Source organism: Eurosta solidaginis, chromosome 5 (genome assembly GCF_040869045.1).
Source record: "Eurosta solidaginis isolate ZX-2024a chromosome 5, ASM4086904v1, whole genome shotgun sequence".
NCBI lineage: Eukaryota > Metazoa > Arthropoda > Insecta > Diptera > Tephritidae > Eurosta > Eurosta solidaginis.
In genome coordinates, this window is record NC_090323.1 from 181,167,569 (window position 1) to 181,185,129 (window position 17,561).

The 17,561-nt window shown below is 39.2% G+C and overlaps 1 protein-coding gene across 1 annotated transcript; it reads right to left on the minus strand.

The window, feature by feature from the left end:
* Positions 1–1,612: 1,612 nt before the first annotated feature.
* Positions 1,613–13,763, minus strand: alphaCOP (coatomer subunit alpha). Its single transcript, XM_067786349.1, has 3 exons — positions 12,558–13,763; positions 11,376–12,481; positions 1,613–3,403 (listed from the first exon to the last, which is right to left on the minus strand). The coding sequence occupies exons 1-3, from the start codon at positions 13,501–13,503 to the stop codon at positions 1,754–1,756; spliced, it is 3,702 nt and encodes a 1,233-aa protein (XP_067642450.1). The 5' UTR covers positions 13,504–13,763; the 3' UTR covers positions 1,613–1,753.
* Between the last annotated feature and the right edge of the window lie 3,798 nt (positions 13,764–17,561).

Sequence of the window (17,561 nt, forward strand, 5' to 3'; positions counted from 1 at the left end):
GATGATGCGCCAGTTTAAATGAATTTCAAAGGTCTGTGTTATGTATTGCCCGATGTTATCTTACTGCTTGCGTTCAAACCCCCTTATTTAAATGGTATATGAGCCGTCGTGTTGTTTTTGTAGCGATAAGGTTGCTCCCGGAAGGCTTTGGGGAGTGTTATCGAAGTGATGGTCCTTTGCCGGATACAGATCCGGCACGCTCCGGTAACACAGCACCATTAAGGTGCTGGCCCGACCATCTCGGGAACGATTTATGTGGCCACATTAAACCTTCAGGCCATTCCCACCCTCCCCACCCCCAAGTTCCATGAGGAGCTTGGGGTCGCCAGAGCCTTGTCTAATGGGGAAACAGGATTCGCAGCGGATAGGTGAGGTTGACAATTTGGTTTGGAGAAGCTATATTTTGCGCTGGCAACCTGAAGGGTTGCGCTACACAGCCCCTTGAATCTGGTATTTTAGTCGCCTCTTACGACAGGCATACCTACCGCGGGTATATTCTGATCCCCTAACCCGCTGGGGGTTATGAGCCGTCGTCAAGCAGTTGTCTGCTAACTTCTTTACAGGCTCAGAAGTATATTATTTCTTCAATTTCAAAATACTCAACTACTAATTTCCAATTAGATTCACGGCATAACGTGTCCCGATGGTATTGTCAGCGGATTCAAGGGGTTGTGTAGCGAAATATATAGCTGCTCCAACCCAATTGTCAAGCTCACCTTCGAGCGGCGAATCCCGTTTCACTAACAGAAGCTGGCGACCCCAAGCTTGTCATAAAATTTGGGGTGGGGAGTGAAGGATGGCCTGAAGGTTTAATGTGGCCATATAAATCGTCCCGAGTTGGTCGGGCCAGCACATTAATGGTGCTGTGTTACCGGAGCGTACCGGATCTATATCCGGCAAAGGACCATCACATCGATAACACTCCCCAAAGCCTTCGGGGAACAACCTTATCGCTACAACTACATGGTATTGTCAGAAGACCTGTCAAAAGTTTGTCACCATTTCTAGTAATATTGTTTCTGTTGGCGTTGTAATAGCCACTAAGGTTATGGTGTTGAAGGTTAGGTTGAACTGACCGGTACGTGAGGACCTCACATAGACTAAATGTGTCCATAGTGTCCTAGCCACTAATAGTCTCTTTGTTAAGGCACAGAGACTTCTGCCGTCTTTCGGTTGAGAATGAGAATCGTATGATTTACAAAATCAAATCAAATACTTCTTGTCAGTAGGATTTGTAATACCAAAGATTAAATAAATAAATACATGTGTTGCTGGTTGAGTGGAAATGCTGTGTTTGTACATATGTACATATGTATATAGAGCATCGCATTTCCAATGTATAGGGTATTCCGAGGGCGCTACACACGTCTTTTTTGGAAGAGTGCTGCTTGTGCACTCTAGATACCACCTTTTAAGTCATAAACTTCGTGTTCAACTTGGATGTTATGGCACAACTGATCAAAAGCTCGCTAGTCCTTAAAGATGTGGTAGTGAATTCTCTGAACAAATTTAAAATTAAAATATTTTTTTTTTTTTAACTTTGAAATATTAAATGGTATTCATATTACTCTATTGGCTTTTTACATCTGCACGAATATAGTCAACAGACAAATGATTTTACATAGCTTCAAGTGCATATATTCAAGAATGCTGAATCTACTAATAAGCTTAGAATAAAAATATCCTTCCTGAAATCGGATCAGGCATAATACATATCTATTAAAATTAAAAAAAGAAGCATTAACTAATTTAATTAACGAAATTGCAAACTCGATATACGCAAACCAATACTATCCTTGCCAATTTGACTAACTTCGCAGACAGTACAAAGTTGACCCTTATATTGTGGATCGTATGACGCAGCACAGAATGGACATGTTACCTCAGGTTTGCCAAGATACAATGGTTTATAGCTTATGCCACAAATATTGAATGGATTAAATTCTTCATATTGTAATTGATGTTCATCAATGGGATTCACCTCACAAGCCTGTAATATTTTGCGTACTTGCTGCGCCACTTCTGGCCGCGGTCCCAACTCAAGCAGGCGGCGCGCAAATGATGCGGCTGTTTTATAGTTTTTCAATTTGAAAAACATATTTAAAGCTGTACGTAAGGTTAGTATCTGATGCACTGGTTGCAGTTTGCAATGTGTGAAATAAGCAGCCATTTCACAGAGGCGCTTTTGTTCGTCGAGTGTAGATTTTGGCATCGCTTTGCGTTCGGTCTCCATTTTTAAGCCAAGTATGTATTCAGAACATATTTTTAATAATTGTTGCGTTTCAGCAATGTCCTGTTTCGTTTCTACCACCAACAGTGGTATGTGCAATAAAATGGAATGGAATTTTTCAATAGCTTCAGTAAACTTACCAGCTGTAGTTAGCTGATAGCCGGCTTGTAAACGTTGCACCAAATCATTCAGTTTTATACCCAAAGCTGGACGCTGATTCTTTATATTTGTTTCACCACTATTACGTAGCGGGTAGGCAGGCAAAGATTGCAAGTTAGGCATGGCTGTGAAACTGGTGCGCGCGCAGGTATAATTTTGCAGAAACAAATTTTTAAAAGGTTTAAAATTGATAACACCCAATTGATCATTGAGTAGGCGGAATGCTGATTCAAATGATCCTGCTTTAACATGATCCAATATAAGTGGTGAATGATTAGCCCAATGTTGTGGTGCAGAGAGTCCTCTATTTGGTGCTGCATAGAATCCATTGTCTAAAACAGAAGCTTTTATTTTCGAAGCAAGTTCCTCTGGCACCACCAAATCATCATCACCCACATCCCAGCCAGCTCCCTCCTCTCCAGCCACACCATCTGCGCCGGGCTCACTATCTAGTGCATCATGCATTTCTTCATCAACATGTTCGCCCAAATCAGCATCTGCTCCCCAACCGTCACCAGCACCAACATCATCCATAATTGCTACATCAGCGTTGGCATTCAATGCTTGTCTAGCGGTGGCACTAGTACCAGCACGCGTTATCATGGCACCTTCAAAGAAACCCTTTGATACAGTGAGCAGAGGCCAGTTACTCTCCACTTGCTGGATCGGTACAGGTGGCTGCAGCAAAGTGGCATTGGGATTGACCTCGGGTAACTCATTGCCTCCTTCGGTAATTACTGTTTCTAATTGCTCTGCTTGTTCTTGTAAACCGTGAGTGGCTGCTGTGAGATATGCCAGCGATAGTTGACCGCAGTTTTTAAGTATGCTAACGCGTTCTTTAACATCACCCAGCAGCAAGGCGCCTTGATACTGTGCTGAGACATCTTTGCGGATTTCAGCGATTTTATTCATTTTTTTTAGTTTTTCCAAATTTCCAGTTATTAAGTATAGAAAACTTAGTTTATCGAAGTTCTTGGTACGTTGATAACACATCTCAACCACTTGATGATTTCCCTGGAAGATATAATATGTTTCAAATTAGTAGCAAATCAGTGAACTTTCTTAAACACAAAAAGTGTTGTGCCGATTTAAGTCACACTTTATAGGAAATTAAAAAGAAAATCAATGGGTGCGACCACTCACAAATTGTCATCAAAGTCCTCTAGTAGTGTGATTTCTTCTTCTGCAAGAGTGGTGTATTGTATATGTAGAGGGGAGATTTTGATATGTAGAAATTAAACAGAAGCGGGATAGGACACTTCCATACCCTAGCGGATTAGGGGGTCAGAATATTCCCGCGGTAGGTATGCCTGTCATAAGAGGCGACTAAAATACCAGATTCAAGAGGCTGTGTAGCGCAACCCTTCAGGTTGCCAGCGCAATATATAGCTTCTCCAAACCCAATTGTCAACCTCACCTATCCGCGGCGAATCCTGTTTCACTAACAGACGAGGCTCTGGCGACCCCAAGCTCCTCATGGAACTTTGGGGTGGGGAAGGAGGGGATGGTCTGAAGGTTTAATGTGGCCACATAAATCGTTCCCGAGATGGTCGGGCTAGCACCTTAATGGTGCTGTGGTACCGGAGCGTACCGGATCTGTATCCGGCAAAGGACCATTATTATTATTATTATTTATTTATTATTACGGCGTTTTAAGCCTAAAACTTAGATTATTACAAATTTTTAAATACATTTTAATAATAATAGGATTTCTAGCGTTTGGGGTGTCGGAATGCATGAGATTCCGATCAGCACGGGAACTGGTGGTCCCAACGGGCGAGTCTTGGAGTCATATCATTGGGAGGTTGGAAGGACGTGTTCTCAATCCTGCCCTACTCCAAGACGTATGATTACCCAGTTTTATTATTTATGCTGTCGGAATGCATTTGATTCCGGTCAACCCAAAAGCTAGCAGCTCAGCAGAATAAGCCACTCTTATCGGACGGTTGGAAAGGACGTGTTTCCAATCCTCCCTGCACCAGCTTTTATGTAAACATAATTAATTATAATATATCATTGTTGTAGGAATATACGTGATTCACAAGAACACTCCAACTGTTTGTCTGGGACGATATTTTCAGGAATTCTTTCCTAATTTGATTGCGAGCAATATATGTATTTGACCTGATGCATAAGGTTCCTCTGTGTCTATTTGGATTGCCGTGTAGGCTCAAGGATCAGTAACATGAAATACAGATACAAAATATTTTATCTTATTGGAAGGGTTTTGCAATATTCTAATAAAATTTTTTTGAAGGTGTTTAAGTTTTCACAATTTTTACATGATTAGGTAGTTCATTAAAACATTTCAGGCCTTTGTAAAATATATTTTGCTTGTCCATTTCTGTTTTGAGAAGAGGTAATCTAAAATTATTATTTTCCCTGATTATGTAAGAATGGGTTTCATTCACATAAACAAGTTTTTCACTTAGGTAGGCTGGTAATTTACCATGCTTGATATAAAATACAAATTTCATACTATGGTAAAATATCAACTGTTTATCAATGTTTCGGGATTCAAGGGGTTGTGTAGGGCAATATATAGCTTCTCCAACCCAATTGTCAACCTCACCTTCGAGCGGCGAATCCCGTTTCACTAACAGACGAGGCTCTGGCGACCCCAAGCTCCTCATGGAACTTGGGGGTGGGGAGGGAGGGATGGCCTGAAGGTTCAATGTGGCCATATAAATCGTTCCCGAGATGGTCGGGCCAGCACCTTAATGGTGCTGTGTTACCGAAGCGTATCGGATCTGTATCCGACAAAGGACCATCACATCGATAACTCCCCAAAGCCTTCGGGGAGCAACCTAATCGCTACAACAACAACAACAACAACAACATCAACTGTTTCACGCTCAGCCAGTTTAGTGCATCAAGCATACTCTTTATGGAAGTGTCGTACCTCACTTTCAATATAAATCTCATAGCTTTGTTTTGCATAATTTGTAACCTGTCTACTTGTGTTTCATTGGCAATAAAGAATATTGTAAGGCAATATAAGAAGTGCGGTTCTATGATGGATCTATAAACTTTCAACTTATATTTCTTACTAATAAGTTTACACGATCTCTTCCAAAATCCAATTTTTTTGCCCATTTTGGCAACAATATAATCAATATGATCTGTAAACCTCAGTTTATTGTCAATCAGGATCCCTAAGTACTTAAATATTTTGACATCCTCAATGCTCGTATTCATTATTTTTAGATCAAAATTAAGTGATTCTCTATTGGTCGTCCTAGATAAAACCATGAACTTAGTTTTGTTAACGTTAAGCTTGAGTTTATTAGTGCAAAGCCATCTATACAATGAGTCCAAATCTTCTTGCATTTTGCTCCTTGCTATTGAAATGTCCGTTTCATTTACTTCAAGAAGCGCATCATCTGCAAACAACCTGACTTTACTAATTTCAGTGCTGATGACAGGTCGTTTATGTAAATGTTGAACAGGATTGGTGCTAATACCGACCCTTGTGGTAAACCTATGTCCACTTGTGCCTCGGATGAGACTACTGACTCGATGGTTGTTCTTTGTTTCCGGTCTGATAAGAAGCTTCTAAACCACTGCAATTCATTTTCCCTAATACCAATTTTTTGTAGTTTATGAGCATTATATTCCTATCAATTGTTTCCAACGCTCTTTTCAGGTCAATGAAAACTGCTACTATATGTTTTTTTATCCTCAGTTCTTTCTTCCAGCTAGATATGACGTAATTTAACGCCGTCTCGCAAGAGTGCCTTTCTCGGAAACCGGATTGTTCTTTTATAAGGATTTTATTATTTTCTAAGTAATTAAGCAGTTGATTTTTTATTACAATTTCCAGAATTTTTTCTATGTTCGGCAATGTATTTATCGGCCTTAGTTCTTCTGCCATTATTGAATCTTTTACTTTCCTAATTGGTACTATTGTCGAAATTTTCCACATGTCTGGCACTATTCCAGTAGTCATGGATTTGTTTATAGCGATTGCATAGAAGAAACCCATGTACGATACCGAATCTTTAATTACGCCTTCTGAAAGTAAATTTTTCCCCCCAGTTTTATTTTTGAACCTTTTTGCTATACGTATAACATCCACAACCGTAATTTCTTCGAATTTTAAACATGACCTAGTTGTAAATTGGAAGTCGTTCTGACTCTGAACAACTTCAATTTCCCTGTTTATATCAAATGCTATCTATAAAGAAGGAGTTCAATGCTTCAGCAATATCGCGGGGTGTATCATATGTGACACGTTTTACGATCACCGTCAAGATCTTTTCTTTTGGCCCCGTTAAGTTTACAGCATGCTTAAGATACTTCCACATTAGCCTGCTATCTGAACAATTGATATCAATATTATTCTCCATGTATTTAATCTTTTTAAATTTGATTAGTTTTTTGTAGTACTTCGCGACCATGTTATATTCGGTATAGTCACCCGTTGCTCTAGCTTGTGAGTGCAACCGGTATTTTAGTTTATTCAATTCTGTCAATTCTTGGTCATACCATTTATTTCTTAACTTTACCGTACTGTTTTTTTCAAACGTTAGTACTCCCATACAATCTAGTAAACAAGTATTTCTATAGTTGACCATGTCGTTGACATTCATGCTTCTTATTAAACTGAGATCGCAATTCCTCAGTAGAGTCGTCAAGTTATCGGCCGAATAATTCTCCCAGGATGTTGATGAAATGACTCTTCGTAACGGGTTTGAATTACTTACTTTTATAGCAAATGAAATAGTTTCGTGATCGGATATTCTGTGGTCTTCAAGATTTACACAAGACAGTATATCAGCGTTTGCATATAATAAATCTATTTTTGTTTGAGAAGTTTCCTCGACTCTTGTATTGAAATTTATTTTTTGTTTCATTGCGCTACGTGCACAAATTTCATTCAGTTTGTAGCTACTCGAAGAGTTAATATTTAAGTTTATATTGAAATCTCCAACGAGAAGAGAATTCGTACCTGATTCTAATACTTCTGATAAAATACTCTATGTGATTTATAAATTCACTGTCACTAGAACTTGGGGAATGGTACAACACACGTATTTGCCACTTAATGTCCACTTGCTTTAATTTTACTATAGCACAGCATCAATTGATCGATTAAACTTGACTTTGTACTTGATTTCCTTTTTCAGTAATAAAACGACCCCTCCCGTATGTCTACTATGAGAGTCGCAGCGAATTAATGTATACGGTGCAATATTAATTTCAGAATCAAGAATATCTGAAGTTATACGTGTTTCTGAGCATAAAACAATGTCCGGATCCACTTCTTCTATAATTTTTTCGAGCTCTGCTTTATTTGCTAACAAACTACAAATATTCAAGTATACACATTTCAAATCAAAAACATTTATTACAGGGCCTGTACGTCTTGGTTGCTAAAAACCAACTCGTTGTCTTTCCAGTTTAAGCTTCCTTTGATAAACTGGGCAGTCATGGCTCATTATGTTATGGTCTATATTGAGCTTAAAACCTAACTGATTATTGGCATCTACGCAATTACCACATTTATTAATGGGCATGCTCTCCTCGCAGTTTTCTGCCCCATGTTCTCCCAGACATTTACTACATCTCTGTTTCAGAGTGCAATTGGCAGCTATGTGGTTAAACCCTAAACATTTGTAGCACCTTTTTACAGTTTGACCGTCATAAACTGGGCAGCGATCCCATCCAACATTAATTTTCTTATGTCTCAGGATGGCCTCATAATATTTATGCTCTATTTCTATAACTGCATTAATATGTTGTTCTCTATTTTCTTTTTTAGCGCGTTTAATTGTAATACATTTCATTTTAGCTTCCCTCAGTGTATCATTCTGCGCAAGGATCCGGCTAACTATTTCGCTCTCGGTATGCTCTGCACTAATATTAGCTACCACAACATTCAAGGGGTTGTGTAGCGCAATATATAGCTTCTCCAACCCAATTGTCAACCTCACCTTCGAGCGGCGGATCCCGTTTCACTAACAGACGAGGCTCTGGCGACCCCAAGCTCCTCATGGAACTTGGGGGTGGGGAGGGAGGGATGGCCTGAAGGTTTAATGTGGCCATATAAATCGTTCCCGAGATGGTCGGGCCAGCACATTAATGGTGCTGTGTTACCGGAGCGTATCGGATATGTAGCCGACAAAGGACCATCACATCGATAACACTCCCCAAAGCCTTCGGGGAGTAACCTAATCGCTACAACAACAACAACAACCACAACTCTAGGAAAATAAACTTTTGGCTCAGCTATATTATACACATTTTTATACAACTTTTCTGTTAGCGTATCTCTAATTTTATCCTTGTCGCCTGCTGTATTAGCGCTTATAATTATCGTGCCATCATTTTTGTTTTGTACCCTTCCTATATTTAAATGGGATGGATCTATTTTGTTTAAATCCGTTTTTGTTTTCTCAATGGCTTGTTTCACTTTGGGCTTAATAACAATTGGAGGGATGCCTTTTGTAACAGTGGCATATGTAGAAACATTTCCACCGTCAAAACCTTTATTCTGATTTGCAGCCTTCTTAACCTCTTTTATAATTTCCTCTTTCTGTTTATTAAATGCCTCATTAGGGATATTAGCAACGTTTTTAACTTCATTAATAATTTCATCCTTTTGCTTAGTGAACGCCTCGTTCGGTATACTTACTTTACTTAGTTTATCCTTATTTTCTAAGCACAAGCATTCTATTTTTTTTTGGTAATAGTCTAGTTGAGGGGTCGACTGCTAAAACGCTACCAAAAATATCGGGAGAGGTGTCGAAAGACGCGTATTAATCTCGAGAACAATAATCCGATGGCGGAAAAGAAAAAATTTATCTCTGTCCGGAGATATTTGCAGTTGAAGTTGGCGATTTCCATGTGGTTGTTGTTGTGTGAGTACCCACAAAAAAATTTGTGCATCACCGTGGCGGTAGCCACGGTTATACCATACACCCGGACTTGGCATGGCGTAGCCCAGGGTTATTTTTTATAAGCGCGGCCGAAGGCCGCCAACGCAGAAAGGTGTTCTGCGCAAAAATTCTATAGATCCGACCCCCGGTTTCGGAGGTACCCGCGGGTCTTTTTTCGGTTTTTTGTTAATATCTTTTGAACGCGTTAAAATTTTTATTTTCCGCCTTCGGATTATTAATACTGATATCAAGACGCGTCGTTTGACACCTCTCTCGATATTTTTGGTAGTGTATTAGCAGTCGACCCCTCAACTAGACTATTACCTTTTTTTTATTAACTCTAGTTTTTCTGAGTTCACCTTATAGATTTTTTCTACTATTATTTTCATCTCTCTTTCGTTGTGAGTTATGGAAGCGCTTATTTCCCTTTTATGCTCACTCATTCAACTTCGCTTTTTTGCTCCTTTAAATTTACTTTGTTTACCTCTGAAATAGCCAAGATTTCCCTTAAAGCCTCATCAACATTGGAAACATAAGTCATGCCATCATCACAAATAAATCTTAAAAGTTTACAACCTTGCAAACAATTAAGGCCATAATCATCGATAGATGCACACGCAATGTTTTTATGGTAAACCTTACCACACACACCCTCACATCTTACACCTGTTTCCCCTCTTAATTTTTTGCGACATTTCCCGCACTGTTCCATTTTCTGCTTAACAGTTACACAAAACTGCACAAGCAAAATATATTTTCACCTTTTTATTTAAATTAAATATAATTGAATCTCACAGGCACTTTATTAATGCTGGTACATCACCTGTCACTAAGTACTTTGCTAGTTTCACAAATTTTTAGTGTTTATCAAAGCACACAGACTTAATAATGTTTATTCTATTTATTTACGAGCTCCAAATACACGTCCGTTCGCACACAATTCACAATAACATCGATAATACTCCCCAAAGCCTTCGGGGAGCAACCTTATCGCTACAACAACAACAACAACAGGACACTTCCATGTGGTATGCTCTGCTTAATTCTTCTAGGCCTTGAGGTTTCGTGCCTAAATCGAACTGATGCTTGCCAACCATTTAGATAATTTGTGGCCCATGTTTTTAGGCAAGGGGGACCATTTTCCATTGTTCGGGAATGACAAATGATTTAAGCAACAGGCTGAAAACAAGCGTTTATTCGCTCCGGGCAAAGGGTTTTTAGTATTGGCATGGATATTCCGTCTGGGCCTATTGATTAAGAGGGCTTGGCTTTTTTTGATGGCTTCTTTGACCTCTATGGGAATGGTGGTAATGGGTGACACGTCGTGTTTGTATTTTATGTGCCCGTCTGACCTTGTCTACTGAGGGATGCATTACAAATTTCCGGCAAAAAGCGCTCACGCATTCTTCGCGTTCGGCAAAATTTAATCGGAAAAGGAGATGGACAAAGTTGACGGTTGACCACAGTTTACGAACAGTCGCAGAAAGGTTGCAGTTCTTTAAATGATCTTCCCATTTGGCACGTTTGTGTTCATTTACCAGCCGCATAATATGTAAGTTGTGTTTCCTAATATGGAGGTTTCTATGGTCGAGTTGTCACACTAGGTCACGTTCTCTTGCTGAGTTTGCAGCCTGAGCCGGGAAATAGGGTATTCTTTCGGGTATTCTGGTCGGAATAAAGCGTGCCTAAGCTAAAGCGATGAACCCTCGGAACGCACGCTCTTCTTGTCGGACATCATTCGGGCTGGGGAGAGCAGCAAAATATTGATTAGTGAAGGTTTTATAGTTTTCAAAGTTATCTTTTCTGAAATTAATGGTGTGGGGGACTTGGAGTTGATGACTCCTTCTTACGGGAGTGCTTTTGCCGTAAAGGAGTGTTAGAGGCAGGTTCGGCATTGCTTCTGAGTATGGGGTTCAATATTTTCCCGGAGCAGGAGGGTATGGATCAGTCCAGCTGCTCTGAGGGTGACAACTTGTGGGAAAGACGCAAGAAATTACATGGGGTTACTCTGAAATGAAAGCCCTTGGTCGATAAAAAAAAAAACCCGCCCTCGCAGTTCGAAATTATGGTTCTAGGAAATTCTAGTTAAACAATCTCATATTTACCTGTAATAAGGCAGCTTGCCCAAGGCGATCCCAGCAATCCTTGTCGTCAAGTGCTTTTGCAGCTTCTAATGCAATTTCTATATTGCCACACTCCAGGGCCAAACCAAAACGAGTCTTCTCATCCTTGACGAAATGTAGTGCAACTTCTGGATATCCTTTCTGTTGCAGATATGCAATAATGCTTTGACCCACCAAACGTGCATTGCGCACCATATGCAGTACCTCATCATATTTGCGATTTATCAAAGCCAATTTGAATTTATATTCAGTTGAATCAATATGTAGTACACGCGTACGGCATTCACGATCCAAACAAAACACTTGATTGCCTTTAACACGTGTCAAGTAAATGGGTAAGTCAAGTGTACGAATAATACCATGATCGCCATTGGTAATAGCATATTTAATATGATTGCTAGTTGTGTAAATGAAGACGCCCGAATCATCCCATGCGCCCGACTTGACACGGCAATTCTCTTGTATGGTGCATAAATACTGAAGGCGGCGATCGCATATGGTCACTGAATGCTTACAGAGTAAAGCGACCAATGACATATCAGCAGACCATACTACATAGCGACATTTTGCCAATTTAATACAACCAACTGACACCAAACGTTGGACTTCATAAAGAGTAACATACTCGGGATCGCGTATAAGTAGCATACCAGTGCCAGCATAGAAAATTTCTTCGCAGAAAGTAGGAATTGTTTTGGTCACCTCATTTTTGAAATTTTTTATAACCAATTGTTGATTACGATCGAGTACAGCGAAGCGATTACGCGCAACCCAAATGGCGGTTATACCCGAAGAACGTTTAGATTCGGTTTCATTTTGTGATTCCGTATCTTTGGGTATTTGATATAGATCATATGTGCTATTCTCCAGATTGTTAGTACGTGTGCAAATAAGCACAGCGTTTAGGGCTGGATTATAAGACATGCTATGTACTGGAAATTTTCCACCGCCACGTAATTGCATTACAACAGTATCTTTTGTTGTGGTGAAATCAAGTTTGCGTAAGAAGCGATCCTTAACATAATACAACAAATTACCATGTACCGCATAAGCTGGTCGTTCACGTTCCAATTTGAATACGACCATACCTACACCGAAATAATTAGGATGAATGAAGGTTAGGCTATTTACATTCATATCTCTTTAATCACATTATGCACTTACCACCATCGTGTCCAGCAGCAAATAAATTCAAAGTAGGATGTGCGGTGAGTATCCAGAAACGTTCACCATCACGACGGAATGTATATAAACACTGTCGCTTAGTCATATCCCAAACACGTATACTACGATCTTCACCGTTCGACAATATCAAATCTTGTCTAGGATGAAATAGTACGCAGGATACATTATTATAATGTCCACGGCATGTGTCCACTTCCCACGCCTTATATTCGTTCATACGCCATAGCTTAACTAGGCGATCATCAGCGCCCGATACAATAAGCGGTAAAGTAGGATGAAAACTAGCCCAGTTAACACCACGATCATGTCCTTCGAGTACATGTTTAACTACGGCATCAGCTTGACCAAAAAGATCGGTAGCACCAGGATGACCTTTCAAATGATCTTCAAGACCGCCGGGTCCAGGCGCAACATTTTTCTTACGTAAGCCTGAAATATCCCACACTCGCACAGTTTGATCGAGCGATGCGGACACAATTTGATCTTCTGTAGGATGAAATTGTGCACTCATCACATAATGATTGTGGCCGGTAAGCACACAAATGCAATTTCTCGATTGCCAATTCCATATACGTATAGTCTGATCGTCGGATGAGCTCAAAATCCATGGATACTCGTGATGAAATGCAACAGTACGTACATAATCTAAATGTGCCAAGAGCGTGAAGATGCAGCGCCTTTGTTTATAATTCCATACTTTAATCTTATAATCATCACCACCAGATACGAATAGAGGCATTTGTTGGTGGAAAGCAACGCTGCGTACTGGTCCATCATGTTCATCAAATTTCTCAAGCAGCGTGTGCATGCGATAATCCCACAATTGTATCACACCGGTGTGTAAACTGGCAAGAATCCATGGTCGTTTCGGATGAAAGGATAGTCCCTTGACACGTGCCGACTTAGATTCAAAGTTGGTTAACATTTTTGAATCTTTATATTTGGCTGTATGTTGGGCCAAATAGATAAAAAGGTTCGCAACTAGTGACGTCCTTTCCCCTTCCCGTAGTTCCGCAAACCCAGACTCAAGTATTTTTTTTTTAGGTGACACAGTTTGCCAGGGCTCAAGGTTCTTTATGAACTTTTGCTAATATTTGCGCAGTTTTTATCAAAAATTGATAAAATTTTTCCAATTAAAATAAAATACACTTTGCCGAAAAAGTGACACGTCAAAGTTACTTCCTTCTATTACAATTTACCGCTGGAAGAATTTCCGATAGGATATCGATAACCTAAAATTATTACCACAGTCGATAGTAGAGCACAAATCAAAAATACAGGTTGTGCACTCACGAGTTCAAAATCGCTTCGTTCTGCGCATATACGTCACACTTGACTGCTGGAGCGAATGAAAGAAGAGAAAAAACAAGAGCTAAGGGAAAATGACGTAAAAATTGCCTATAAAAAATAGCTGATCTTTTGTTTACATGCGCAATGCGCAATCTTGTGTGTGTGATTTGTCAGCAGCAATCAACTACCCTACAAGACAGGTACCCGTTACCTAATCGATTACTTAATCGTCAGCTATTACCGTCTTAATGACTTTTACATTGCTGTCGTGAAAAAGGTAACGCATGCGCTCTCTAAAAATAGTGTACGTGTGACTCACTTTCTCGCTCTTACCTATTGTGTTTTCGACATTCCTTCTCGCTCGATGTTATTAACATTTTTTTTTTGGTTTAAACTTTGTTGGCCAGAGAGTATCCCTTCAAAAAACGCGAGTACTCCATAAATTATGTAAGGAATACTCCTTTTGGAGTATAGGACTGCTCCAAATCTAATCTGTATTCATACAAAAAATGTGCTCCAATAGAGTTGTGCTTTTTCGTTCATTTCAGAGATTCGAATCTTTCGTTCTTTTTCTGATGAACGAACAAGTTGGTCTTTTTGTTCATCTGTTCTTTTTTTTTTCAAGCAAATTTGATCACTGCTGCTCGCACCCGCGAAAAAAGCCAACAAGTATAGATGGGGGTGTGTATGCAGCTATGCTTTGTGTAGGTATATTTCAGTGAGTAATGAATAAATAAGTTAATATATATATGTATAATTAACTTCAAAAAAGTTACAAATTTCGGAAGATCCACGAAATTGAATGAGTACAGACACAACTTGTAGATATGAACTTTTCAAGTTTAATAAATGTAATAATTAGTTTCTTACAAAGCATGTTTTTCATAAAAAGTACATACATATATTGTTGTAGCAGTGCCACACACAAAGATGACCACACATATCTTTAGTGTAAGTGGCATCATCGACATTCGTGCTCACTGTGAATTTCTGCGTTTGTATGTATGAATTTACAATGTTCGCGAACGAGAGGAGAGAAAGAATAACATTAGATAAAACGAACTAAAGGAACAAAAAGAACCGAAATCGAAGATCTAGTTCACTTGTTCAGTTGAGAGACCCGGTCAATTGAACAAGTTCAGAACGAAACGACCCAACTCTATGCTCCAATTAACAATGCGATGTCCTAGGAGAGGAGTAGGTGATCCCACTCTCGCTTTGTTTGTGAGTATTCCATAGAGTACATACGTGAGTGTACTTTCCAAAGTACTTTCACTGTAGTACTCCATGGAGCACCCACAGAGGATCATATGCCAAAGTACTAAAGAGGAATTGTGTCGGAAAGAATTATCAGAGTGAATTTAATTTAAAATGAAGGTAAATGAAGAGGGGCAATACAACTTTTATATTTTTTACTACGAATATTCTTATGTTATTTAGCATTTGCGTGAATAAAGAACCAATATTTCTCTTTACTATAGTATGTATACATAAAACCAGTGCGCGGTTGCATTTTATCAGAGTTTCTATAGTAAAATTTTATTATCAGTTATTTGTATGCAATATTTTATTTTTGGCAACTCTGTTCGATCGTCATCGTGTCGTGATCACGGTCGTTAAAAAACGAGCAATGATCGGCTGATGGTGGTCCGCAAACGCATTGCAAAGGAGTATTGTTAGAGTACTCCAACATGAAGAAAATGGACCACGTAATCCAACAATTTTTGCAGGAATGTCTCCACACGCCAGGTATTTTCTCTTGTTTGGTAAATCTGCGCTTAGATTAACTACACGAAAGTGTAGAATTACGCTTAAATTTGCTAATATGTAACTTCTCTCACTTGTTGTCTAGGTATTTTTCGGAAAATTCTGCTTACTACACGAGCGTGTAAGTGATGTGTTTATATATCCAAATATGAACTAATGTGCTTGCCAGCATGTTTTGCGGCAGTTACTCACGAACGTACGTAGCAAAAACGTGTCAGGTGACACGACCTATCTTATGAGTGTGCAATGTAAACGAAAACTCACCGACGTGCAACGCCCGTACGTACGTAGCCCGGAACGTAGAAATCAAAACAATTTTGATTTTTTCCGTAAGAACGTGTCAGCTGCTCGCTCTCTCACTAGACAGAGTTGCCTAGTAAACTTTTGTGCGCTAATATTTGACCGTTTGCAGTTTCATGCAAAAACACCTAATTAAAGTTTGAAAAATTGTGAAAATAATTCGAAATAATTATGTAAAAGTGCAGATTATAAATATGTAATATATTTATATTTATTTAATATTAATTCCAGCCTTTTACAACATCAAAAATTTAATTGGAAAAAGTTGATGTTTGCATAAGCATGCATGTAAAATGGTCAATGGCAACAGTGCTTATTTGTAAACAATACACACACAAATATGTTATGTACATGTACACAGCCGCACACATTAATTCCTACGGGCTTGAGGGTTCGGTCAAACGTGCTTTGTACGACAAACGACCGTACGTATGGCACACGTCGGTGGGTAATTGCCGCTTTATTAAGGCTTATGCGGCAGTTACTGACGAACGTACGTACCAAAAACGTGTCAGCTGACACGACCTATCTTATGAGTGTGCAATGTAAATGAAAACTCACCGACGTGCAACGCCCGTACGTACGTAGCCCGGAACGTAGAAATCAAAACAATTTTGATTTTTTCCGTAATAACGTGTCAGCTGATCGCTCTCTCAGGAGACAGAGTTGCCTAGTAAACTTTTGTGCGCTAATTTTTGACCGTTTGTAGTTTTATGCCAAAACACCTAATTAAAGTTTGAAAAATTGTGAAAATAATTCGAAATAATTATGTAAAAGTGCAGATTATAAATATGTAATCTATTTATATTTATTTAATATTAATTCCAGCCTTTTACAACATCAAAAATTAAATTGGAAAAAGTTGATGTTTCCATAAGCATGCATGCAAAATGGTTAATGGCAACAGTGCTTATCTGTAAACAATACACACACAAATATGTTATGTACATGTACACAGACGCACACATTGATTCCTACGGGCTTGAGGGTTCGGTCAAACGTGTTTCGTACGACAAACGTCCGTACGTTCGGCACACGTCGGTGGGTAATTGCCGCTTTAGTTCCCATTGTGAATGATGACAAAGTGTGATCTCTTCTGCATAGACGTCAAAATTCCAAAGTGATTGGATCACCTGATTCGTATTTGACTATCGCTGTCTCATTCTGTATCTCTTTCTATCACCCGCTGAAGATAGGCGCCGCCATATTGAAGAGCCCGTCAAAACGCTGTAAAGTAGCCATATTGAACAGGCTGTCAGGCAGTTGACAGATAAGATAACACACTTTGTCATCATTCACAATGGTTAGTTCCAATCCATTGTGTACAATGTTCGAAAATCCCAAGCTGGTGATGCCATATTTTTATTTTTATCTTTTTTATTTTTGATTGTTTATTTGATATTATTAGGATTAAGGGGATACATCCCTGCAAAAATCGTGTAAACAAAAACGCACACAGACACACGAATTTTTGACAGGGGTGACGATTTGGAATGAAAAATTCTCCAAATGAAATAGCATGTTGACAAATTTAGCTTTCCCACAATGTATCGTGCTCTCTCGCATCTATTATTTTTATAGGGATAGCAAAATACGTCATTTTTGCGTGAAAACAAAACCGCCATT

Bases quoted from the DNA above. Each gene is read 5' to 3' on its own strand.
- alphaCOP (XM_067786349.1), bottom strand. From the start codon at position 13,503: ATGTTAACCAACTTTGAATCTAAGTCGGCACGTGTCAAGGGACTATCC. The intron at 12,482-12,557 runs GTAAGTGCATAA...ATTTCGGTGTAG, and splicing joins TGCTGCTGGACACGATGGTG to GTATGGTCGTATTCAAATTG. The intron at 3,404-11,375 runs GTAAATATGAGA...TATATCTTCCAG, and splicing joins GGCAAGCTGCCTTATTACAG to GGAAATCATCAAGTGGTTGA.